The 21,826-nt window shown below is 40.7% G+C and overlaps 1 protein-coding gene across 2 annotated transcripts in view; it reads right to left on the bottom strand.

Moving 5' to 3' along the window:
• The window catches only part of ano1a (anoctamin 1, calcium activated chloride channel a), a 185,359-nt gene that overhangs the window by 44,005 nt on the left and 119,528 nt on the right, over positions 1 to 21,826 (bottom strand). For both annotated transcript variants that reach the window (XM_061963822.2, XM_061963821.2), the window contains exons 13-21: positions 21,447 to 21,532; positions 20,721 to 20,732; positions 20,311 to 20,382; positions 14,610 to 14,684; positions 4,912 to 5,113; positions 4,679 to 4,790; positions 2,959 to 3,016; positions 2,732 to 2,832; positions 2,405 to 2,547 (exon numbers count right to left, since the gene is read on the bottom strand). In XM_061963822.2, coding sequence (XP_061819806.1) covers positions 2,405 to 2,547; positions 2,732 to 2,832; positions 2,959 to 3,016; positions 4,679 to 4,790; positions 4,912 to 5,113; positions 14,610 to 14,684; positions 20,311 to 20,382; positions 20,721 to 20,732; positions 21,447 to 21,532 — 861 coding nt within the window. The remainder of the gene's footprint in view (positions 1 to 2,404; positions 2,548 to 2,731; positions 2,833 to 2,958; positions 3,017 to 4,678; positions 4,791 to 4,911; positions 5,114 to 14,609; positions 14,685 to 20,310; positions 20,383 to 20,720; positions 20,733 to 21,446; positions 21,533 to 21,826) is intronic.

Below are 21,826 nucleotides of genomic sequence, written 5' to 3'. Positions count from 1 at the left end.
CAGCGCGTGTATAACAGGGGGACTCGGCTAAGGAAATTTTCACCGGGAGAAAAAGTGCTTGTGTTACTTCCAACATCCAGCTCGAAATTACTCGCCAGGTGGCAAGGACCCTTTGAGATCACACGGCAAGTGGGTGATGTGGATTATGAGGTCCGACGCTCGGACCGGGGCGGAGACACTCAAATTTACCATATAAACCTCCTGAAAGCATGGAAGGAGGCGGAGCCTGTTTCCATGGTGACGGTGGTTGAGGAGGAGGAGGAGTTCGGGCCAGAGGTCCCGCGCTCTGTCTTGCCCTCCCCCCTCGCGCTCTGTCTTGCCCTCCCCCCTCCTCTGTGACAATCAGCTCACATTAGCGCAGAAAGTGGACGTTGCCAAGCTGCAGCAGCGTTTTTCTGATGTGTTCTCCACTCGGCCCGGCCGCACGAACCTCATCCAACATCATATTGAGAGCAGCCTGGGTGTTACGGTGCGGTCTCGGCCCTACAAGCTCCCCGAACACAAACGCAAAGTGGTTCGGGAGGAATTAAAATCCATGCTGGTGTTGGTGGCAATAGAAGAATCCCACAGTGCGTGGTGTAGCCCCACCATTCTGGTAGGGAAGAAGGATGGGTCTCTCCTTTTCTGTGTGGAATACTGCAAGGTAAACGAAATATCACGTTTTGACGCTTACCCAATGCCCGGGGTCGACGAGCTCCTGGATCGGCTGGGTACTGCTCATTTTTTTACGACACTGGATTTAACCAAAGGCTACTAGCAGATTCCCTTGTCGCCAGAGTCCAGGGAAAAAACAGCCTTTTCCACTCCGGAAGGTTTGTACCAATTTGTGACACTTCTGTTTGGCTTGTTCGGTGCGCCCGCCACGTTCCAGCGCCTCATGGACCGGGTGCTGCGCCCTTACGCTGCATGCGCGGCTGCCTACCTGGATGACGTCATCATCCAGAGTAGCGGCTCGGAAGAACACATGCAGCGGGTCGGGGCAATGCTCGAGTACCTGAGGCAGGCGGGGCTCACCGCCAACCCGGCGAAGTGTGCAGTTGGCCGGAGGTAAGTACAGTATTTGGGGTACCACTTGGGAGGAGGGCAGTTGCGCCCGCAGGTAGACAAGACAGCGGCAATTGCGGCCTGCCCAACCCCCAAGACGAAAAAAGAGGTGAGGCAGTTTTTGGGTCTGGAAGGTTACTACCAGAGGTTTATCCCCCGGTTTGCGGACCTGACCAGCCCACTAACTGACCTCATCCGAAAGGGTGCTCCAGATCTGGTGCAGTGGACGAAGCAGTGCCAGCAGGCGTTTGAGAGGGTTAAAAAGGCCCTCTCCGAGGAGCTGGTCCTGCACATGCCTGATTTTTCTCTACCGTTTTGTTAAAGTCACCACATAAGATTTTTTTTTTGACCAGTGTCAATATAATTTGCCTTGATTCAGTCTTCAAATGTTTTAAAACTTGACTTAGGTGATGTATATATACAACTGATTAATATGTTTTTGCTTTTTTCCTGACATATTTCAATGGTTATACATTCCATGATATTATCTATGGCAAATTACATGTTTTTTACCACTTTGTAGTTCAGGTTCTTCATCACTTAGACAGCTACTTCTCCTCCGTTTTTGTTGGTTCTGTTGATTTAATTTAGTTCATATCCTTCCAGATCAAAATCTATTCCTTTTTTATCATCAATCAATGTTTCTGTGACAGCGATCACTTTGAAGGTTTCGTTGAATTGTTCTTAACAGTGCTTCATGATGTTATAGTTTGCGTTCAAGCTTCTGCTATTAAAATGAATAATTGACAATTTGTTATCACATTTAATGTTGCTTGTTATATTGCTGTTTTGTGTTGGGCTATGATGTCGAGAGAGGGAGTTGTAGTGGGCTGCGAATGACCAAATATTGTTTTTTGAGAGAACATGCTCTACCGCGCGGTAGTGTGCACACTGCAGCGCACACAATGTCTTACACAAAGTGTATTAGCAGTCAGTCATATCATCTTCTTTTTGTCCCTTAAAAAAATACAAAGGACATGACCTAAAATTGAGGTACGTACCTAACTGTGATTATGGCGTACCGTTACACCCTGGCACAACAAATGGCAGGGGGTGTGTTTATTTATTTGGTATACTGAAGCACAGTCACACTTACGAATCATCATCATTAATGCTTCCAAACAGGTTAAATGTTTCACTAACTAGATTACTTGAAAATTCTTGAGTAAAATTTGTTTTTGAATTGTAATATTATTGATGCTTTAATGACATTGTTGTTTTTGTCGCTTCCATCCACTGCCTCCTGCTAGCTTCTGGTAAACAGCTTTTGGTGTATGCAGCTACAGTCTCATCAAATGAGTAACAGGAGCATTTATTTTACTGTATATAACACTATCTCAAGGCATTTCAACAAACTCACTCATTTCCATGTACTCTGGGTTGAGGCCAACAAATGGTCCCAGGAAGAGATCTTTCTCGTGCTGTTGCATTGTTTTGGCCAGTTCCTTTTCTCTCTTTAAGTCTAAGTCCGACTTCTTTTTACGCCACAATTTTTTCAGCTTGCTAGAAAAAAAAAATCAACATCTGTAATGTAACAACATGCAAGAGCTCCTGCTACGCTAACTGGAGACAGGATGTGATTGACTGAGCTTAGCTAGCTGATTTTGTAGCTCTTTGTAAATATCAAACCATGCTGTGTAAAAATTTTTAAAATATGCAAAATACATGACATTAAATTTGCACTTACGGCATGCCAACCTCAAACAGGTTGTTCTGGATGAGTTGCTTGCCAAGCATAGTGATACATAACTGGATGCATAACTCCATAAGGCATCCTGCGTGAGCACACTGCAGTAGAAATAGGACATGAAGACAAATGATCAACTCCCCTGGCCAGGTATTGCATGTGTGTGGCCAACAGTTAAAATAAAAAAAAAAAGGAAATCACAAGAAGAAGAATAATATGTTGTGTACCTCTTCCATTCTGTATGATCCTACAACATACAGGTACTTTCCTGGCCGCCCAACATGCCTACAGAACACATGAAAAACATAAATATAAATCATATTTCAAACGTATGTGAAGCAGGCATGCAGTTATTGCTTTCTTAATATTTTCTTAATTCCAACATTTTTGTGATAAAATGCCTAAAAAAGTTGTACCTAGAGTAAATGTTATTGAAATATTTTTAAAAGAAGGATATTTTTAGACTGTACTTAAAAGTTGAAGTAGGTTTTAGGTTTTTGGGCCACAATTTTCGGTTATGTTTCGGTACATTTTTTGTGTGTAAAAAGTTTTTTTCCTCTTAACATTTTTTCTTTATTCTGCTTATCAGCAAAAACTGTATTCTGCCAACCAGGTAGACTTGATATGTCTGCCTGGTTGGCTACGCCTAGAAGAACAGCTGATAGGCAACACGTCACAGTGGTCAAGTGACCCTTATGAAGAAGACTGCAGATGACAGTCGAAACATGTCAGGTAAAAATTCCATCTGAGATACCGAAAAGATTGTCTGACTACAAGAAAATTTGAAAAACAATCAGTGTAATTTTCGACAATTGAAATTGTCTCTGAGCGGCACTCAAACGCGAAGAACTGAGTCACATTTGTATTGCTGACCTAGCAAAGAGGCAGCAATACTAGTACATGATAATAATGTTGATGTGTGACAATAATCACTCCTAGTTATGTGTTGTTTTGTTAAATGTATTAAGATAAATTTCAAACCAATTTTAACGTTCATTTTAGAAATATACTGTATGGTGCACTTCTTGTTTAACGGGAACGACATGGAGGAAGTTATCAGTGTATCGGAAGTCATTGCCTTTATGTACAGTCTAACCTAGCTGGGTTACATTTTCAAACGTTGTCATCTGCTCAGATCTTACGCTAAACCAAGCATAATCGGTAGGTACTTTTGAGTAACATGTCATATTTGATTGTGTTGTGTTATTTGTTGACTGTAGTGTAATTTGGGAGGTTTAATAGCCAAAATGCAGTTATGCTAATTTTGACATTGGGTAAAGTGATGTTAGCACAGTAAAATAGATAGTCTAGATTGTGCATCTTACATATTTTGTGTTGTTTTCTATCTATCTAAGTTTATTACACAATATAATACATTTATTGACATTATAGCCTGCTTTTGTGTGTAATTGACTGTTGTGCATCTCTTTATTTTAAGCATCCTTTCTGTTTGTATGTTTTCAGTTTTATCCTTTTTTATGGTCAATAAACCTGTGGACCAGAATATGTTATTTTTTTGGCAGTTGGCGAGGGTCCTATTTTTCCCTCTGCTCACTCCTTTTACTTAATTGTGTCTTAACCAGTGTTGGAAACATTACTTTTAAAAAGTAATTAGTTATAGTAAATTATTAAATTAGTAACATAAATACCTGTTAATAAATATTATTGTAATATCTGTGACTTTGAATATGCACCTTTAAAAAGTGGTGCTTGTTGAGTCTCGTGTGACTTCAGCGAATGAAAGTGGAATTAGCTGTGTTAGTTTAGCTCAGTGTTAGCATTGTGCGTGGACTAGCATGACTTGTGATTGACAGCAGCTCTTGTTGATTGTATTTACTGTGTGTTTTTACTGCTACAGTAGGTAATACATTGATTGAGCCTCATATTTGACCAATACATGTATATAACAAACACACAGATATGTACAAGAAGTGAGTGATTCCTTACCTTCCCCTAAAAAAAGCCAAATAAACAATTGGCGTGAAGGCATTGACAAATTTCAAAATAAAAGTCTTGCAGATAAGCCTCTCTTCAAAGCTTTTGTCTGTTTTTGGAACCTCTGAAAAACAAACAAAAAAACCCCCAACGTTTAATTGTTTTTAAATACTAGTCATCAAAGATAAATTAGAAACTCCTCAGATACCCTCAGTTACTGTACATTTTGAGTGAATGTTTCTTACCAAGTATGGTGAGCCAGCGAGCAATTTTACCATAGATTTCATCTAAGATGATGATGATGATGAGGTTGATGATGGCAGCTGTGGTCTTGACAGTGGCCCGCACATGGTATCGTGCTGCAGGGTAGGTGCTAATGTGCAAAGCTGTCTTAATGCTGATCCGGTACAGGATAACCCCGAAGACAATAACAAATGTCACGGAGATCTACAAGTAACAGAAAGTCAATTTGACAATTTGACTATGCAAGCATGGACAACCCATACGGCGTCTCGCAACAGATCCAGTCAACTAGTGTGGTACTACAAAAAAAATAATTTATTTGATGGATATAAGTTAGGCTTCTCCACCAAACAGTGGTTTTCAGAAAATAAAAAATAATATAGCATTGGCCATGAATACATTTGGGGTAAAATTTCATATGAAGCTCCTTGACATTCAATAATTTACATTCGGCATGCACTTCTTCACATAAAACAGGGCCCCCATTCATAGCGAAGCCACGTGTCTTCTGTGTTTAGGGCGGGGCGGCACCTGACTAACATGACGGTATTATACCGACACATCATATCAATGTCATTCAGGTGAAACCACCGTCAGTGTAATTTAATGTTAATGTTATGTTGACAGCACATTTCCGATCGGATGATGTTTTAAGTAATAGTAGACTTCATTGCGTTGTCTGGAGTTGTAGCCGCTTCTAAATCACTAATCCTGGTCTACAAATGAACTATACTAAGTATTCACAGCGTTTCGTTTTTTCCACATTTTGTTATGTTACAGCCTTATTCCAAAATTGAATGAATTCATGTTTGTCTTCAAACCATACCCCGTATTGATAATGTGAAAAGTTTTTTTCTAAACATTTTTGCCCATTTATTAAAAATTAAAAAATAAGGAATTTCATGTACATAAGTATTCACAGCATTTGCTCAATACTTTGTTGACGCACGTTTGCCAGCAATTACAGCCTCAAGTCTTTTTGAATATGATCCCACAAGCTTGGCGCACCTATCTTTGGCCAGTTTCACCCATTCCTCTTTGCCCACTCCTTGTTGCAGCACCTTCAAGCTCCATCAGGTTGAAGGAGAAGCATTGTTTTTCATCCAGAATGTCTCTAGTACATTTTTACATTATTTACATGACAGCAGGAAATAACCAGCTATGAACTGTAAATTATCAAGTTGATTAATAACAGTTTTGAGAAATTAATACAACTGGACGTTATGCAAAACATTACCTTAAACCTCAGCAGCTAAATTAGGAGCCTTTGTAACCCTTTTAGAAATGTTCTACCAAGTAGTAGTATTAAGCAGAGGAGGGACCAAGTCATTGTTTTGCAAGTCACAAGTAAGTCTCAAGTCTTTGCCCTCAAGTCCGAGTCAAGTCCCGAGTCAAGACAGGCAAGCCCCGAGTCAAGTCCAAAGTCAAGACTGGAAAGTCTCAAGTCAAGTCCTAAGTCCTGCATTTTGAGTTTCGAGTCCTTTCAAGTCCTTTTAACCACAGACTAATATATTAACACAGATTGTGTATGCTTTTCAAATGCTGTATTTATTTATTAAAACAAGTGCATTTTAAATTGCAGGAAAGAAAATTGTGCTGACATTACACTTTATAATAGCACTATTAACCAGTCATTTTAAACATTAACTCATTCCTTTACAGAACAAACACATTGAAAAATAAAGTGCAAATGTACTTATTTGTACAAAAGTGTTAACATTGAAAAAACATGACATATACGTGAATATATGATTAACCAATTAGTTAATCATTCACCACCAGGTGTGAATGATTGATGGGTTCTACATGTAAAGCGACTTTGGGTACTTAGAAAAGCGCTATATAAATCCCAGTTATTATTATTATTATTATTATAACAAAAAAGTTGTACTTTTTATATGTCAGGGCCCTATGCTGCATTGCATTTGCAAAAGACCAAATTAGCCAAGAGTCTGTCAGTCATTTGTGCACGATGGGGGCGTAGTATGATGCCACCATGGCTGAAAACTCGCTCCACTGGAGCACTGGAGGCAGGCACTGCCAAGACTCTCATGGCCACTCGGAACAGTGAAGGAAGAGTCTTCATGTTCAATGCCCAGAACAAAAGGGGGAGAGAGTTTTTTTGGGTTGGTGCACTACTTGTAAGTGTATCTTGTGTTTTTTATGTTGATTTAATTAAAAAAAAAAAAAAAAAAAAAAAAAAAAAAAAAATATTTCTTGTGCGGCCCGATACCAATCGATCCACGGACCAGTACCGGGCCGCGGCCCGGTGGTTGGGGACCACTGAGGTAAACAACCAACAGTATGTCAGAAAGCTAGCTAAAACGGTACACATATTCATAATATAGTATACATTTTAACTGACCTTTATTTTACTATTTTTGTCTTTTTTTTAGGTGCCTAAAATACGCGGTGCTGCTGACCGCCGTCTAACGTTACGTGTGATATATTGACTAACGTAACCCTGCTTAATAAAATCACTGAACAAAAAGTATGAATAAGGTAGTGAACTGCAACAGATTCCCGTGTTTGCAATAACGTTATAACGTTAGCAGTGAGTTTACAGCCTCACTGATTTAACTACACAGCAAATAAAAGTCACGTTACTTAGCCAATAAACGTTATCTTACATTCAAAACTTACCGTTCTTTGTGCAACTTCAAATGCCGGACGAAGTTGGAAGTTGTTGCCTCTCCATCAGTAATTTTCGAACCGCATGTGTTGCATACTGCAAACCGTTTTGTGTTGACCACCTCGTAATTATTATACCCAAACGAAATTATTTTAGGTATCATTTTTTGTTCACTGGCGTGTGGTTTGGACATGTCTTCTTCGTTGGTTGTCCTGCAATTTGATTGGATGAATGCTGTGTGATGAAAACAAAGTAGATCTAATTTGATTGGCTGTTGTACTGAGAGCACACCAGCTGACACACGCAACGCTGATAGACAAGTACACAATGAAAAATACGGAGCGCTCCCGAATAACTTTTTCATCTTTGGGTTTTGGGGAAAGTAGCAAGTCATGTCAAGTCATGTCAATTCAAAAGGCTCAAGTCCAAGTGAAGTCACAAGTCATTGATGTTAAAGTCTAAGTCGAGTTGCAAGTCTTTTTACATTTTGTCAAGTCGAGTCTAAAGTCATCAAATTCATGACTCGAGTCTGACTCGAGTCCAAGTCATGTGACTCGAGTCCACACCTCTGATATTAAGTATAGAGGAACACATGTGTGCAGAGCTATCAGAGGCGGAGTGATGGAGAAATTTGTGACAGCAATAAAAAGAAAAAAGTCAATGACAGCGGCATATATAAAAATTGTAACTCACACAGAGCCCTATTCTCCCATTAGTACTTAAGTGTTTTTAACGGTCTTACAGTATATGCGCTGAACATATAGTTTATATAGAGAACAATTGAAAATAACCTTGAACCCTAAAACATTTCAAATGGTCAATTACTGCACATTAGTTTGAGTATTTTTTAAATAAAAAACAGTGTTTCCAGGGGTCATTAAATATAATTAAAAGTCAATAAATCGATTCAGCAAACATTAAGGCCTCAAATGTCATTAAGTACAGAGGCAATAAACAAATTCTTACAATTGTAGTCCTGTGCCTTCATTAGTCAATACTAAGTCAAATAATTTAACAAACTTGATAACTTTGTCATCATTGATAAATTGCTATGTCCGTGTGTTTCTTTTCTTTGTTTTTGACTTTCAAGAGGTTTCACTATGTGCATCGCTCTTAGCACCAGAGCATGTTTATTTAACAAGAGAATTAAATGACTGGAGTGAAGCCTCTTGTCAGTCATCCAAGGTTTCGGTATGAGGAGACGTGGCCGCTAGCTTACACACACAGACTCATTTTCACGGAGGGCCACATCAACTTAATAGTTGCCATCAAAGGGCCAGATGTAACTATAAGACAGAATAACTCCAACTACATGCAACCAAATATAATGTAAACTAAAGGGATCTGCTACGTAACATATTAAATTCTGCATTTATTACTTAAGTGACAGGTCCGCAATAAAAACTGTCATTTTTAAAAGTCTGTATCTGGTCGGGGCCGACCTGCTTACACACCTTTAGCATGCACTGCTTCAGCAACGCACCCTCAGAAAAGCACGGGTGATTTCTTCAGCTACAATAAAGCTATCTTTTCACTGCCGCATAGTTTTTGGTTGTGGCTTTTGTGAACACATTCTGCTACAAAAGGAGTTTGCCTTTTATTTCTACGGCAATTGTTTGTTTTTTTGAAGGCTAACTGTGACATAATTGGCTCTGTGTTTGTTGTCAAAATGCTGTCATAGATTGCACTCTGACTATAGACACTATCTAATAACACAATAGACTTACAAGTTTTTCTCCTTGAAGCCCAAACATGTATTCACCTTCCCATCTTTCTTGAAACTGCCTTCCATTTGCATACATGTTTTTCTTCCTGGACATTTTGGGATCATTTGTGAATATTTTTTATCTCAATTTTACTCGTTGCCTGAAGCATATACATTGATATACTGCGATCTAGTGGCGGGATGCTGTCACTTCAACTTGAACTTCCGGTTCCGGTTCACTGTGCGTGACTGCTCGCTGACTGCTCGCTGTTTCGAAAAAGCTAAGTATCGTTCTATTTGTGTGCTTTTAATTGTTCTGCAGCTTTCTTTATTACTTCCTAAACATATTTAGTAGTACTATTTAACTTGAAAATCACCCGATCTCTGTCTCACCACCCCTCCCGCAGCTAGCTAGCAGATAGCTGCTAAGCTAACGAAGCTAGAGCGGAGAAAGGCGGGGCCGGTCGTCGGTCGGAAGGAAGCGGCTCCCCGCACACCGTGACCGCGACTTCTCGGAAGACAGCAGGAACTTCACTCGGTGACAGAAAACACCGTGAGTATGGCTACCTGCGCGTCTTGCACCTTACTCACGGAGAGGCTGGCTCTGCTAGAGGGCCGTGTCCGCCAGTTAGAGCAGAGTAATCCCGTAACTTTAGATGTTGCGGACACATCTGCTAGCGTTAGCTGTAGCGAGCTAACTAGCCCAGCCTGTAGTAGTCCTAAGCGGCCTACAAGCTACGGTGTACCGGTTGAGACGCATAATAGATTTAGCTCTTTAGCTAGTCCTACAGCCCAGTCTACCGGACACCACACCTTAGTCATAGGGGACTCCATCACCCGAAACATAAAGCTTAGCAAACCAGCCACAATTAAGTGTATTCCCGGGGCTAGAGCACCTGATGTTGAAGCTAATCTTAGGGAGCTAACTCGCAACAGGCCTAGTAAACACGTACGACAGGCTAATCGCACCACTAGTTATGCGAATATAGTTGTACACGTTGGCTCCAATGACACTAGAATGAGACAGTCAGAGATTACAAAGAGAAACATAGCCAGGACTTGTGATCTCGCTAGAAAGATGTCCAGGCATCGAGTAATTGTCTCTGGCCCCCTGACTGCGAGAGGCAATGATGCAGATTAGTCTCGCTTAACAAGTGGCTGGCTAGCTTCTATAGACAACAGGGACTAGCGTTTATTGATAATTGGCCCTCTTTCTGGGGCAAACCAGGCTTGCTGATGAGAGACGGCCTTCACCGTAACCAGGAAGGGGGGGGGGGTCGCACTAATATACAATGAAAACTTTAACCTTACCCCTAACCTAAAAAATAAATACAAATCGTTTGAGGTGCTTACTATGAGGTCTGTCGCACCGCTGCCTCTCGACCTGGCTGTTATCTACCGCCCCCCAGGGCCCTACTCGGGCTTTATCAATGAATTCTCAGAGTTCGTTGCTGATCTAGTGACGCACGCAGACAATATAATCATAATGGGGGACTTTAATATCCATATGAATACCCCATCGGACCCTCAGTGCGTGGCGCTCCAGACTATAGTTGATAGCTGTGGTCTTACACAAATAATAAATGAACCTACGCATCGCAACGGTAATACGATAGATCTAGTGCTGGTCAGGGGTGTCACCACCTCCAAAGTTATGGTACTCCCGTGTACTAAAGTAATGTCCGATCATTGCCTTATAAAATTCGAAGTTCTGACTCATTGTCAACAAGCTAATAATAATAATAACTGCTATAGCAGCCGCAACATTAATGCTGCCACAACGATGACTCTTGCTGACCTACTGCCTTCGGTAATGGCACCATTCCCAAATTATGTCGGCTCTATTGATAACCTCACTAACAACTTTGACAATGCCCTGCGCGAAACCATTGATAGTATAGCACCGCTAAAACAAAAAAGGGCCCCTAAAAGGCGCACCCCATGGTTTACAGAAAAAACCAGAGCTCATAAATTATCATGTAGAAAGTTGGAACGCAAATGGCGCGCGACCAAGCTTGAGGTTTTCCATCAAGCATGGAGTGATAGTTTAATATCGTATAAACGCATGCTTACCTCAGCTAAAGCTAAATATTACTCAAATCTCATTCGCCTCAACAAAAATGACCCTAAATTTTTGTTTAGTACAGTAGCATCGCTAACCCAACAAGGGACTCCTACCAATAGCTCCACCCACTCGGCAGATGACTTTATGAATTTCTTTAATAAGAAAATTGAACTCATTAGAAAGGAGATTAAAGACAACGCATCCCAGCTACAACTGGGTTCTATTAACACGGATACAACTGTATCTACGACGGATACTGCAATACAAAATAGTCTCTCTCTTTTTGATGAAATAACATTAGAGGAACTATTACGGCATGTAAGTGGGATAAAACAAACAACATGTTTACTTGACCCACTTCCTGGGAAACTTATCAAGGAGCTTTTTGTATTATTAGGTCCATCAGTGCTAAATATTATAAACTTATCACTTTCCTCTGGCACTGTTCCCCTAACATTCAAGAAAGCGGTTATTCATCCTCTGCTCAAAAGACCTAACCTTGATCCTGACTTCATGATAAACTGCCAACCGGTGTCCCACCTTCCCTTTATTTCGAAAATCCTCGAAAAAATTGTCGCACAGCAGCTAAATGAACACTTAGTGTCTAACAATCTCTGTGAACCTTTTCAATCCGGTTTCAGGGCAAATCACTCTACGGAGACAGCCCTCGCAAAAATGACTAATAATCTACTGCTAACGATGGATTCTGATGCGTCACCTATGTTGCTGCTTCTTGATCTTAGCGCTGCTTTCGATACCGTCCATCATAATATTTTATTAGAGCGTATCAAAACACGTATTGGTATGTCAGACTTAGCCTTGTCGTGGTTTAACTCTTATCTTACTGACAGGATGCAGTGCGTCTCCCATATTAATGTGACCTCGGACTATGTTAAGGTAACGTGCGGAGTTCCTCAGGGTTCGGTTCTTGGCCCTGCACTCTTTAGTATATACATGCTGCCGCTAGGCGACATCATACGCAAATACGGTGTTAGCTTTCACTGTTATGCTGATGACACCCAACTCTACATGCCCCTAAATGACCAACACGCCGGATTGTAGTCAGCTGGAGGCGTGTCTTAATGAAATTAAACAATGGCTGTCCGCTAACTTCTTGCAACTCAACGCCAAGAAAACGGAAATGCTGATTATCGGTCCTGCTAAACACCGACATTTATTTAATAATACCACCTTAACATTTGACAACCAAACAATTACACAAGGCGAATCAGTAAAGAATCTGGGTATTATCTTCGACCCAACTCTCTCGTTTGAATCACACATTAAGAGTGTTACTAAAACGGCCTTCTTTCATCTCCGTAATATCGCTAAAATTCGTTCCATTTTGTCCACTAGCGACGCTGAGATCATTATTCATGCGTTCGTTACGTCTCGTCTCGACTACTGTAACGTATTATTTTCGGGTCTCCCTATGTCTAGCATTAAAAGATTACAATTGGTACAAAATGCGACTGCTAGACTTTTGACAAGAACAAGAAAGTTTGATCATATTACGCCTATACTGGCTCACCTGCACTGGCTTCCTGTATACTTAAGATGTGACTTTAAGGTTTTACTACTTACGTATAAAATACTACACGGTCTAGCTCCGTCCTATCTTGTCGATTGTATTGTACCATATGTCCCGGCAAGAAATCTGCGTTCAAAGAACTCCGGCTTATTAGTGATTCCCAGAGCCCAAAAAAAGTATGCGGGCTATAGAGCGTTTTCTATTCGGGCTCCAGTACTATGGAATGCCCTCCCGGTAACAATTACAGATGCTACCTCAGTAGAAGCATTTAAGTCCCATCTTAAAACTCATTTGTATACTCTAGCCTTTAAATAGACCCCCCTTTTAGACCAGTTGATATGTCGTTTCTTTTCTTTTCTCCTCTGCTCCCCTATTCCTTGTGGAGGGGGGGGCACAGGTCCGGTGGCCATGGATGAAGTGCTGGCTGTCCAGAGTCGGGACCCGGGGTGGACCGCTCGCCTGTGCATCGGCTGGGAACATCTCTGCGCTGCTGACCCGTCTCCGCTCGGGATGGTGTCCTGCTGGCCCCACTATGGACTGGACTCTTACTATGATGTTGGATCCACTATGGACTGGACTCTCACAATATTATGTCAGACCCACTCGACATCCATTGCATTCGGTCTCCCCTAGGGGCGGGGGGGTTACCCACATATGCGGTCCTCTCCAAGGTTTCTCATAGTCATTCACATTGACGTCCCACTGGGGTGAGTTTTTCATTGCCCTTATGTGGGCTTTGTACCGAGGATGTCGTTGTGGCTTGTGCAGCCCTTTGAGACACTTGTGCTTTAGGGCTATATAAATAAACATTCATTGATTGATTGATTGATTGACTTCGCAGGTAACACTATCGCTATCCATTGTGGAAAATGTAGTTTAACAGTCAGCGTAAATGTATTTTAAAACAAATTAAAGATTTGCGGTCCACATAAAATGATGTGGCGCTCCATATTTGGCCCACGAGCCTTGTGTTTGACACCATTAACGTAGAAGATGAACGACATTAAAATAGTTAATCTCACCGCCATCTTTGTTGTTGTTTTAGTGCTTTCATAGCGAGTCTACTGACAATTCGAACTATATGCTACTTTGTATTAGAAATGGCAACAATGGAGAATGCATATCAACGTACGAACCAGTCTGCCCCATAAAATAGCAAAAAATTAGACTAAAGTGTCGGACTACAACGATGGACCCGCGCAAACCCCATTGGGTAAATCTATACCATATACGGATGATCCGGGGACGGCATCGGATCAGAAAACGTCACAGGTTTTGCAAATGACAAGCAGCTTGTTTGGAAGAAGTACTGTATGAAGGAAGGCAAGATTATTTAGAAAAAATATCTCCGCAATGCCTCCACGATTTGATTTCAAATTTTTGGGACTTATGCAGATCCCAAATGTACAACATCAGGTACCAATAGGCAACGAACATTGGTTTTGGATAACAGGCTCCTTTAAGGTATAAAACAATTTTAATGAATGGAATTGTTGCATTTTAAAATTTGATAATTTCTATATGGGCTATATGGGATTATTCAAATAGCAACTGTACACATTTGACATGACAACGAAATTTGAGATGATGTTTTATGCAAAATGAACAGCAGGGAATGCCAGGACATGAAAGGCACACAGGGAAAACTTCTCCAATGCATACTGAAATTTGTATTAAATGGCAGGAAATTGTTAAAACCAATTTCAATGATGAACACTAAAAGGAGATTAAGAACGTTACTGCCTTACTGTTAGGGTTGTTACTCACCAAGAAAATCATCATGGCCACGGTTGTCAAGTATGCTGGCAGTCTGTCTGTACATGTCAGCTTCACCTTCTCACCCTAACATAAATACAATACAAAATATACACATGTTTCATATGTGGGCACAAAAATACTTACACCTAGTAATAGGTCAAACAATTCTGAAGCAGAGATGCATTATGGAACATAAGGAGTGATCCTGTGTCAAGCAATACATTGATGTGTGTGTCACTTTAACAAAAAAAAAAAACATGCTTGATACAGCTGTTATCATTTGACTGGTAAGCGACACATTGTTTATCAGGAAGCGCTTCTTTTGGTTTACGAGTGACAACTGGTACCTAAAGAAGTTGGAGTATTGGGGTGCCGCATTTAACATCGGCTTTCATCAATCTAAATGGAACTAAAAAAGGAAAGGTTTTGAAGTGTTGGTTCGTTTTGATTTTATAGCACCAAAATAAGTTAATTTGTATTTTTTCTCAGTTTAATATTTGGGTCATTGACTAAAGTTGCACTATTCACATTATTTTCTGCATGGCTATTCATAAAAAAAAAAAAAACATTTTCTAAAAATTAACTTTACTTACAGGCTAAATGTAGTGACTTTTCAAATCCAGCAGATGGTGCCGTTGTGAAACACTAACTCATAAAGAGTCAATACAGCCTGTAAGTGTGTGTCAATACAGCCAGTAAGTGTGCCACACACTCTCTGGGGGGTTGTTTACCCATCACTAACTTATGTAGACCACAAGGAAAAAAAATCACAATATGACCCCTTTATTGTGCTTTATAATCCGGTGCACCTTTTTGTACGAAAATAGACCTGAATAGACCCGCTTATGGTCCAAAAAATACGATACTTGTTCATTTACTGTAAATATCTTGTTATTTTCCTTTTTAACATTTTCTATCTACACTTCTGTTTAAATTTAATGAACACTTATTCTTCTGTTTTTACATTAGTTTTGGATGATACCACAAATTTGGGTATCAATCCAATACCAAGTCGTTACAGGATGATACATTGGTCATATTCAAAGTCTTCATGTGTCCAGAGACATATTTCCTGAGTTTATAAAAAAAATGTACATTTAAAAAAAAGGAAAAAAGATTTTGTGACGATAAAAAATTTCGATGTAATAATTGTAGTATCGACTAGATACGCTTTTGTGCTTGGTATCATTACAGTGGATGTCAGGTGTAGATCCACCCATGGCATTTGTTTACATTGAGGAGCGCTAGCCTTTGTTAGCGGTGACGCAGTTGACCTATTGTTTCCTCCTACAATGTGTCACTACACATGCTTCACTAGCATGTTTATCTATTCCTCGTCCTGCAGGGATGATACTCGTAAGAAACATACTTTATTTGTCGTCATGGAGGCGAGGATTAGTGATTTAGAAGTAGCTAAAAGACTGCCGACTGCGGATGGACCTTAGCTGCTAGCTAGCTAGCCATGTTTTAAAGCACCTCTTGTAGAGTGGGGTTATATCTTCACTTTTATTGTTAGTCTTTAAGCCAAAATCCCTTTTCTGTCTACACACTGTGTCTGCTTGTAAGTACTCTGTGGTTGTGGGTTGCCGGACTGCTCGTAAAACCAGCAATGTCACGATGTGGCAACGGCGTGCCGTCATGCCCGTTAAAAAAAAAGAAGAAAAAAAAAGAATAGTACTGTTTTTGATTCATTAGTACCGCAGTAGTTTAATAGTACCGGTATCCAGTACAACCCAAGTTTGTTGTCGATTTTAATGTTTCCGTTATATTGTTTGTAAAAACAACTATTCTTGGTATGAAATTAAAAAAAAAGTATCTGGATCTATACCCTTATCCAAACCTGGACTATTTTGATCTATGCTGCTGAAGGTTTTCAGTTTCATACATTCCTGTTCAGCAATCTTTTGTGTTGCCCTATGAATTTCTATAAGTGTAGATTAATGTGAGTCCAGATCTTCTTGTTTGGTAATCCCTTGGTGCATTGTAATTTTGTAGTTGAATGTCGATGTTTGTTTTCCGTTAGACTCCATTATCTTTATCTTGTGGTTGCTCTGGAAGTTTCAATATTTGTTCAGATCCTTGATGTCTTTGACAACTAGTACTCTTGCTTCGGGGCCACCATTCATGTTTGATGTAGATTTTGCAGTTGGCGCTCCAAGTTCCCTGAATTTTCCCCCGTTTCCTCAAGTCGCGTGCTTTCTTGGCGATTTCAGCATTGCTTTTAGTGTGGTGCTCATTCATGTACACATTCGTACCCTTCGTTTTTTCTCCTGTGTCAGCAATGCCATTGTGGATTTTCTGTTGGCAAGCTTCACGATGGTGACTGGCGTGCTGTTGTTGCCTCTTCTCTTCAGTGAAATGCACGCATCAAGTGTTAATATCGACATCAATTCCCTTTGATTGCAGAAACTTGACCACGTGTTGCTCTGTTGAAGCAGCGTCCATGTTATCTGGTTCTCCTCTGTTGTCAACTGCTCTTGCATATTTACATCGTTTTGTAGAGTTCCTATTAACACTTTTAAGTCCGGGTGCACCTGTGTAACGCTGTATTGCTCTGTTGACGACTTCTTGGCTTGCTCATGGTTGCTCGGCAGAGAAGTGAAGCACTTGCTGTTAGCTTCCGCAGCAAGCGGAACGAATAAAGACATATATGTATAAATATTTTTAAATATAAGTATAATGTTTTTTTTAGCCTTTTTATTGGCTTATTAGATCATAAATAGCATGATGTCATCAGCAAACCCAACCCTCTATTGTAGTATTTACCAAAAATATTGAAATCCATCCATCTATTCATTTTCTACCGCTTGTCCCTTTCGGGGTCGCGGGGGGTGCTGGAGCCTATCTCAGCTGCATTTGTGCGGATCAAAAATAGAGTTTTCAGAGAAATACATCTGGATTTTATTTTCGGCCAAAATTGTGCAGGCCTAGTGTACAGCCGTAGAGTAGCTACCATTGCAAAAATATTCTTTATTTTTTGTAAGAACTTACTAAATGTTTTTTTTTTTCTAGATATCCCAAAAATAAATTTTAAAAGACATCAAACGAATTAGTTGTAGTATATTTAGGGTAGCAAAATTGGAAACTTTCCATGGGAATTAACGGGAACAAGTGTTGTAAATTAGCTTTGGCTACAAACACTATGATGCATACATTGGATAACTGTTTCAGATGTCTATGTTTTTGTATCTGTCCCTATTTCAAATAAACCTCTATCATACTCCTCTCTGAGCTGCCACCTTAACGTGGTAGAGGAGTTTGCGTGTCCCAATGATCCTAGGAGCTATGTTGTCTGGGGGCTTCTATGCCCCCTGGTAGGGTCTCCCAAGGCAAACTGGTCCTAGGTGAGGGATCAGACAAAGAGCAGCTTGAAGACCTCTATGAAGAACACGAACAAGGAACCCAGATTTCCCTCGCCTGGACGCGGGTCACCGGGGCCCCCCTCTGGAGCCAGGCCCGGAGGTGGGGCACAATGGCGAGCGCCTGGTGGCCGGGCCTGTCCCCATGGGGCCCGGCCGGGCACAGCCCGAAAAGGCAACGTGGGTCCCCCCTCCAATGGGCTCACCACCCATAGCAGGGGCCATAGAGGTCGGGTGCAGTGTGAGCTGGGCGGAAGCCGAAGGCAGGGCACTTGGCGGTCCGATCCTCGGCTACATAAGATAGCTCTTGGGACGTGGAACGTCACCTCGCTGGGGTGGAAGGAGCCTGAGCTAGTGCGTGAGGTGGAGAAGTTCCGGCTAGATATAGTCGGACTCACTTCGACGCACAACAAGGGCTCTGGAACCAGTTCTCTTAAAAGGGGCTGGACTCTCTTCCACTCTGGCGTTGCCGGCAGTTAGAGGCGACGGGCTGTGGTGGCAATTCTTGTTGCCCCCCGACTCAAAGCCTGCACGTTGGAGTTCAACCCGGTGGACGAGAGGGTAGCCTCCCTCCGCCTTCGGGTGGGGGGACGGGTCATGACTGTTGTTTGCGCTTACGCGCCAAACGGCAGCTCAGCTTGGGGAGGAGATCTTGCTCCAAGTGGAGGAGTTCAAGTACCTCGGAGTCTTGTTCACGAGTGAGGGAAGAGTAGATCGTGAGATCGACAGGCGGATCGGTGCGGCGTCTTCAGTAATGCGGACGCTGTATCGATCCGTTGTGGTGAAGAAGGAGCTGAGCCAGAAGGCAAAGCTCTCGATTTACCGGTCGATCTACGTTCCCATCCTCACCTATGGTCATGAGCTTTGGGTCATGACCGAAAGGACAAGATCAAGGGTACAAGCGGCCGAAATGAGTTTCCTCCGCCGTGTGGCGGGGCTCTCCCTTAGAGAGAAGCTCTGTCATCCGGGGGGAACTCAAAGTAAAGCCGCTGCTCCTCCACATCGAGAGGAGCCAGATGAGGTGGTTGGGGCATCTGGTCAGGATGCCACCCGAACGCCTCCCTCGGGAGGTGTTTCGGGCATGTCCGACCGGTAGGAGGCCACGGGGAAGACCCAGGACACGTTGAGAAGACTATGTCTCCCGGCTGGCCTGGGAACACCTCGGGATCCCCCGGGAGGAGCTGGACGAAGTGGCTGGGGAGAGGGAAGTCTGGGCTTCCCTGCTTAGGCTGCTGCCCCCGTGACCCGACCTCGGATAAGCGGTAGAAGATGGATGGATAGATGGATGGATGGATGGGAATTAACGGGAATTAACGGGAATTAACGGGAAATAATGGGAAATTAATGGGAATAAACATTGAATGCAACATGCTACATCTTGCAGCATGATTATTAGCTAAAACAACCTGATTTAATGCAAATTCAGTTGAATTTCAACCCTGCACGGTGCATTCCTCCATCACAAGTGCAGTGCATTCTTCCATCACATGCCCAGATAATTCCCAGCATGCTACACATACACACTACAGCAGGGCTATTGAGGCCACACTAGTATTTGAGCCCAAGGACTTCATCCAGTCAGGTAAGTTTTGATGATATTACTGGGGTAAATATATTTGATCTATGGTATTTAAGTTTAATAGAGGTGTAATTGCTTGTTACTGTATGACTGTAGACTACTCCAGCAGACTTCCACTCAAGCAAGCTAGCTAACTGTTCCTGTACTTAAATGATTTTGGGGCCAATATCTTTAGCTAGCTAGGTTTATGTACCACCACAGTCTCATAATGAACCGAAAATATTTCTCCGTTAGCCGTGATGCTAACTTCCTCTATGTTGAATCCCATTCAGTTATGCTAACAACGTTAGCGAGCCGAATTGACCTTTTTTGTGATCTGTAAAGTTCAACTAGCAAATACTAAATCAAAATGTGTAGTTTCCTCTGCCTTCTATTCTGCTAGCCATTCTGTTGTCATACAAGAATGTAGGTTATAGTTTGATTTAGCATGCTGATTGAGTGTTCATTTATTCATCTAGCCTATTTCTATTAATTTGTCCATCAGTAAAATATTTTTAAAGACTACTCCAATTGTTTAGCTGACTATTTATATCTGTGTGTGGCATTGCATTACTGTTTTACAAGCTTCTCATCTTATTCTACAGAAAAAGATGGACGGTGTCCAACTTTGAATAATCAAAAAATGGTCAACATTTCCAAACTTCCCGAGCTAAACTTCCCGTAGTAAATTTCCGGAAAGTTTCCGGAAATTTACCGGAAACTTTCCACCCATTTGCAACCCTAAGTATATTGTTACTGTGATGGATAGAAACATTTGACTCATTTATTTTACCTTAGATGTTGAATTTTCTTGTTTCATTGCCTTTTGCATGACGCGGAACTCGTATTCTGCTCGGTTATGGTCCTGAAAAAGAAATGAGTTGCAACGCCTCAGACAGAACAGAGTACAGTACATATTGTAGTTTTAAACTACACACAATTACACCAAATAAGAAGGGCTTATATCAAGTACACAGTTTGCTGAACTTGCGGCACAGGGATCCCAATGTAAGCGTTACATGAAGTAAAAAAAAGAAAGAAGACAGGCAAAGTAAGCAGTGTAAAGGAAAGCAAACTAGAACAGGCTGTCATATACCTTGAGGTACACACATTAGTGTCGCAACAGTGCTGGGAAAACTTGTTTCCATGATTGACTAAAAACCCTTCATACAATAGAATTAAAAAGGGAAGTCATTTCCATACCTTGTGTTCCTCCTGCAAACAACAGCATAAACAAAAAAAGAACAGATTGTCAACCATTGTTCACACACAGTACACTGTAAGTCATAACAATCATTTTGATGTAAGTAAGCATTTTCATAGGGATCCTGTTTCTGCTTCTAAAAAGTCTTGCTTTATCCTTTTTCAGGATCGCCCTAAAATCTTGATATAAAACTGTGTGTGTGTGTGTATATATATATATATATAAACACACATAAAAAAAAAAATATATATATATACATATTATATATATATATATATATATATATATATATATATATATTATATTTCAGATTTTAGAGACACCCTGCATTATTACAGTAATATATGCCACAGTGTGTATATATATATATATATATATATATATATATATATATATATATATATATATATATATATATATATATATATATATATATATATATATATATATACATACATATATATATATAAATTAATGAATAATAATGTATATTAATATATATTTAATGAATTATGATGTTACAATTACACAGCCTTGTGAATAACTATATCAAAATACAAATTAAATTGACTGGACAGGAATAATTAAAAAATTAAAAAATGCAAGCCAAAAGTGCAAAGAATTCTAGCTCAGCTTATTTATCACAATATTTCCCGATGCAATTGTAGTTGTAGTTACTATCAACAATTAATAGTTATTTCCACATATCCCCAATCTCTTCTCACCTCGTCTTCCTCTCCAAAACCAGTCAGATCCCAAACATAGTTGAGTCGCATCTGTCGTCTCTTCCAGTGCTCCATGAAGAGAACCGCTACACAACCATGCAAGCACAAATAAATGAAATAAAACAACATTAACAACACCAATATGTATTTAGGCAGGCAAATGTTGTGATTTTTATTTAGGAAAAAACAAATATGTAAAAAACTAATTGTAATCAAGCAGAAAATGTATGTGTAATACAATTTCATGGAAAAATATTGATATTCATTTTAGGTTTTTCTTCATCATGACAAGTGAGGCTCTGCCACACCTGCCTCCCCTGGCGCACATAGCTGTGAAGTAGGTAGCCATCAGGGAGTAGCAGGCTCCGGGACAATACATT

The sequence above is a fragment of the Nerophis lumbriciformis genome, linkage group LG06 (genome assembly GCF_033978685.3).
Source record: "Nerophis lumbriciformis linkage group LG06, RoL_Nlum_v2.1, whole genome shotgun sequence".
NCBI classification, from domain to species: domain Eukaryota; kingdom Metazoa; phylum Chordata; class Actinopteri; order Syngnathiformes; family Syngnathidae; genus Nerophis; species Nerophis lumbriciformis.
The sequence above is the reverse complement of the archived record's forward strand: the minus strand, read 5'-3'. Positions and strand labels throughout refer to the sequence as shown.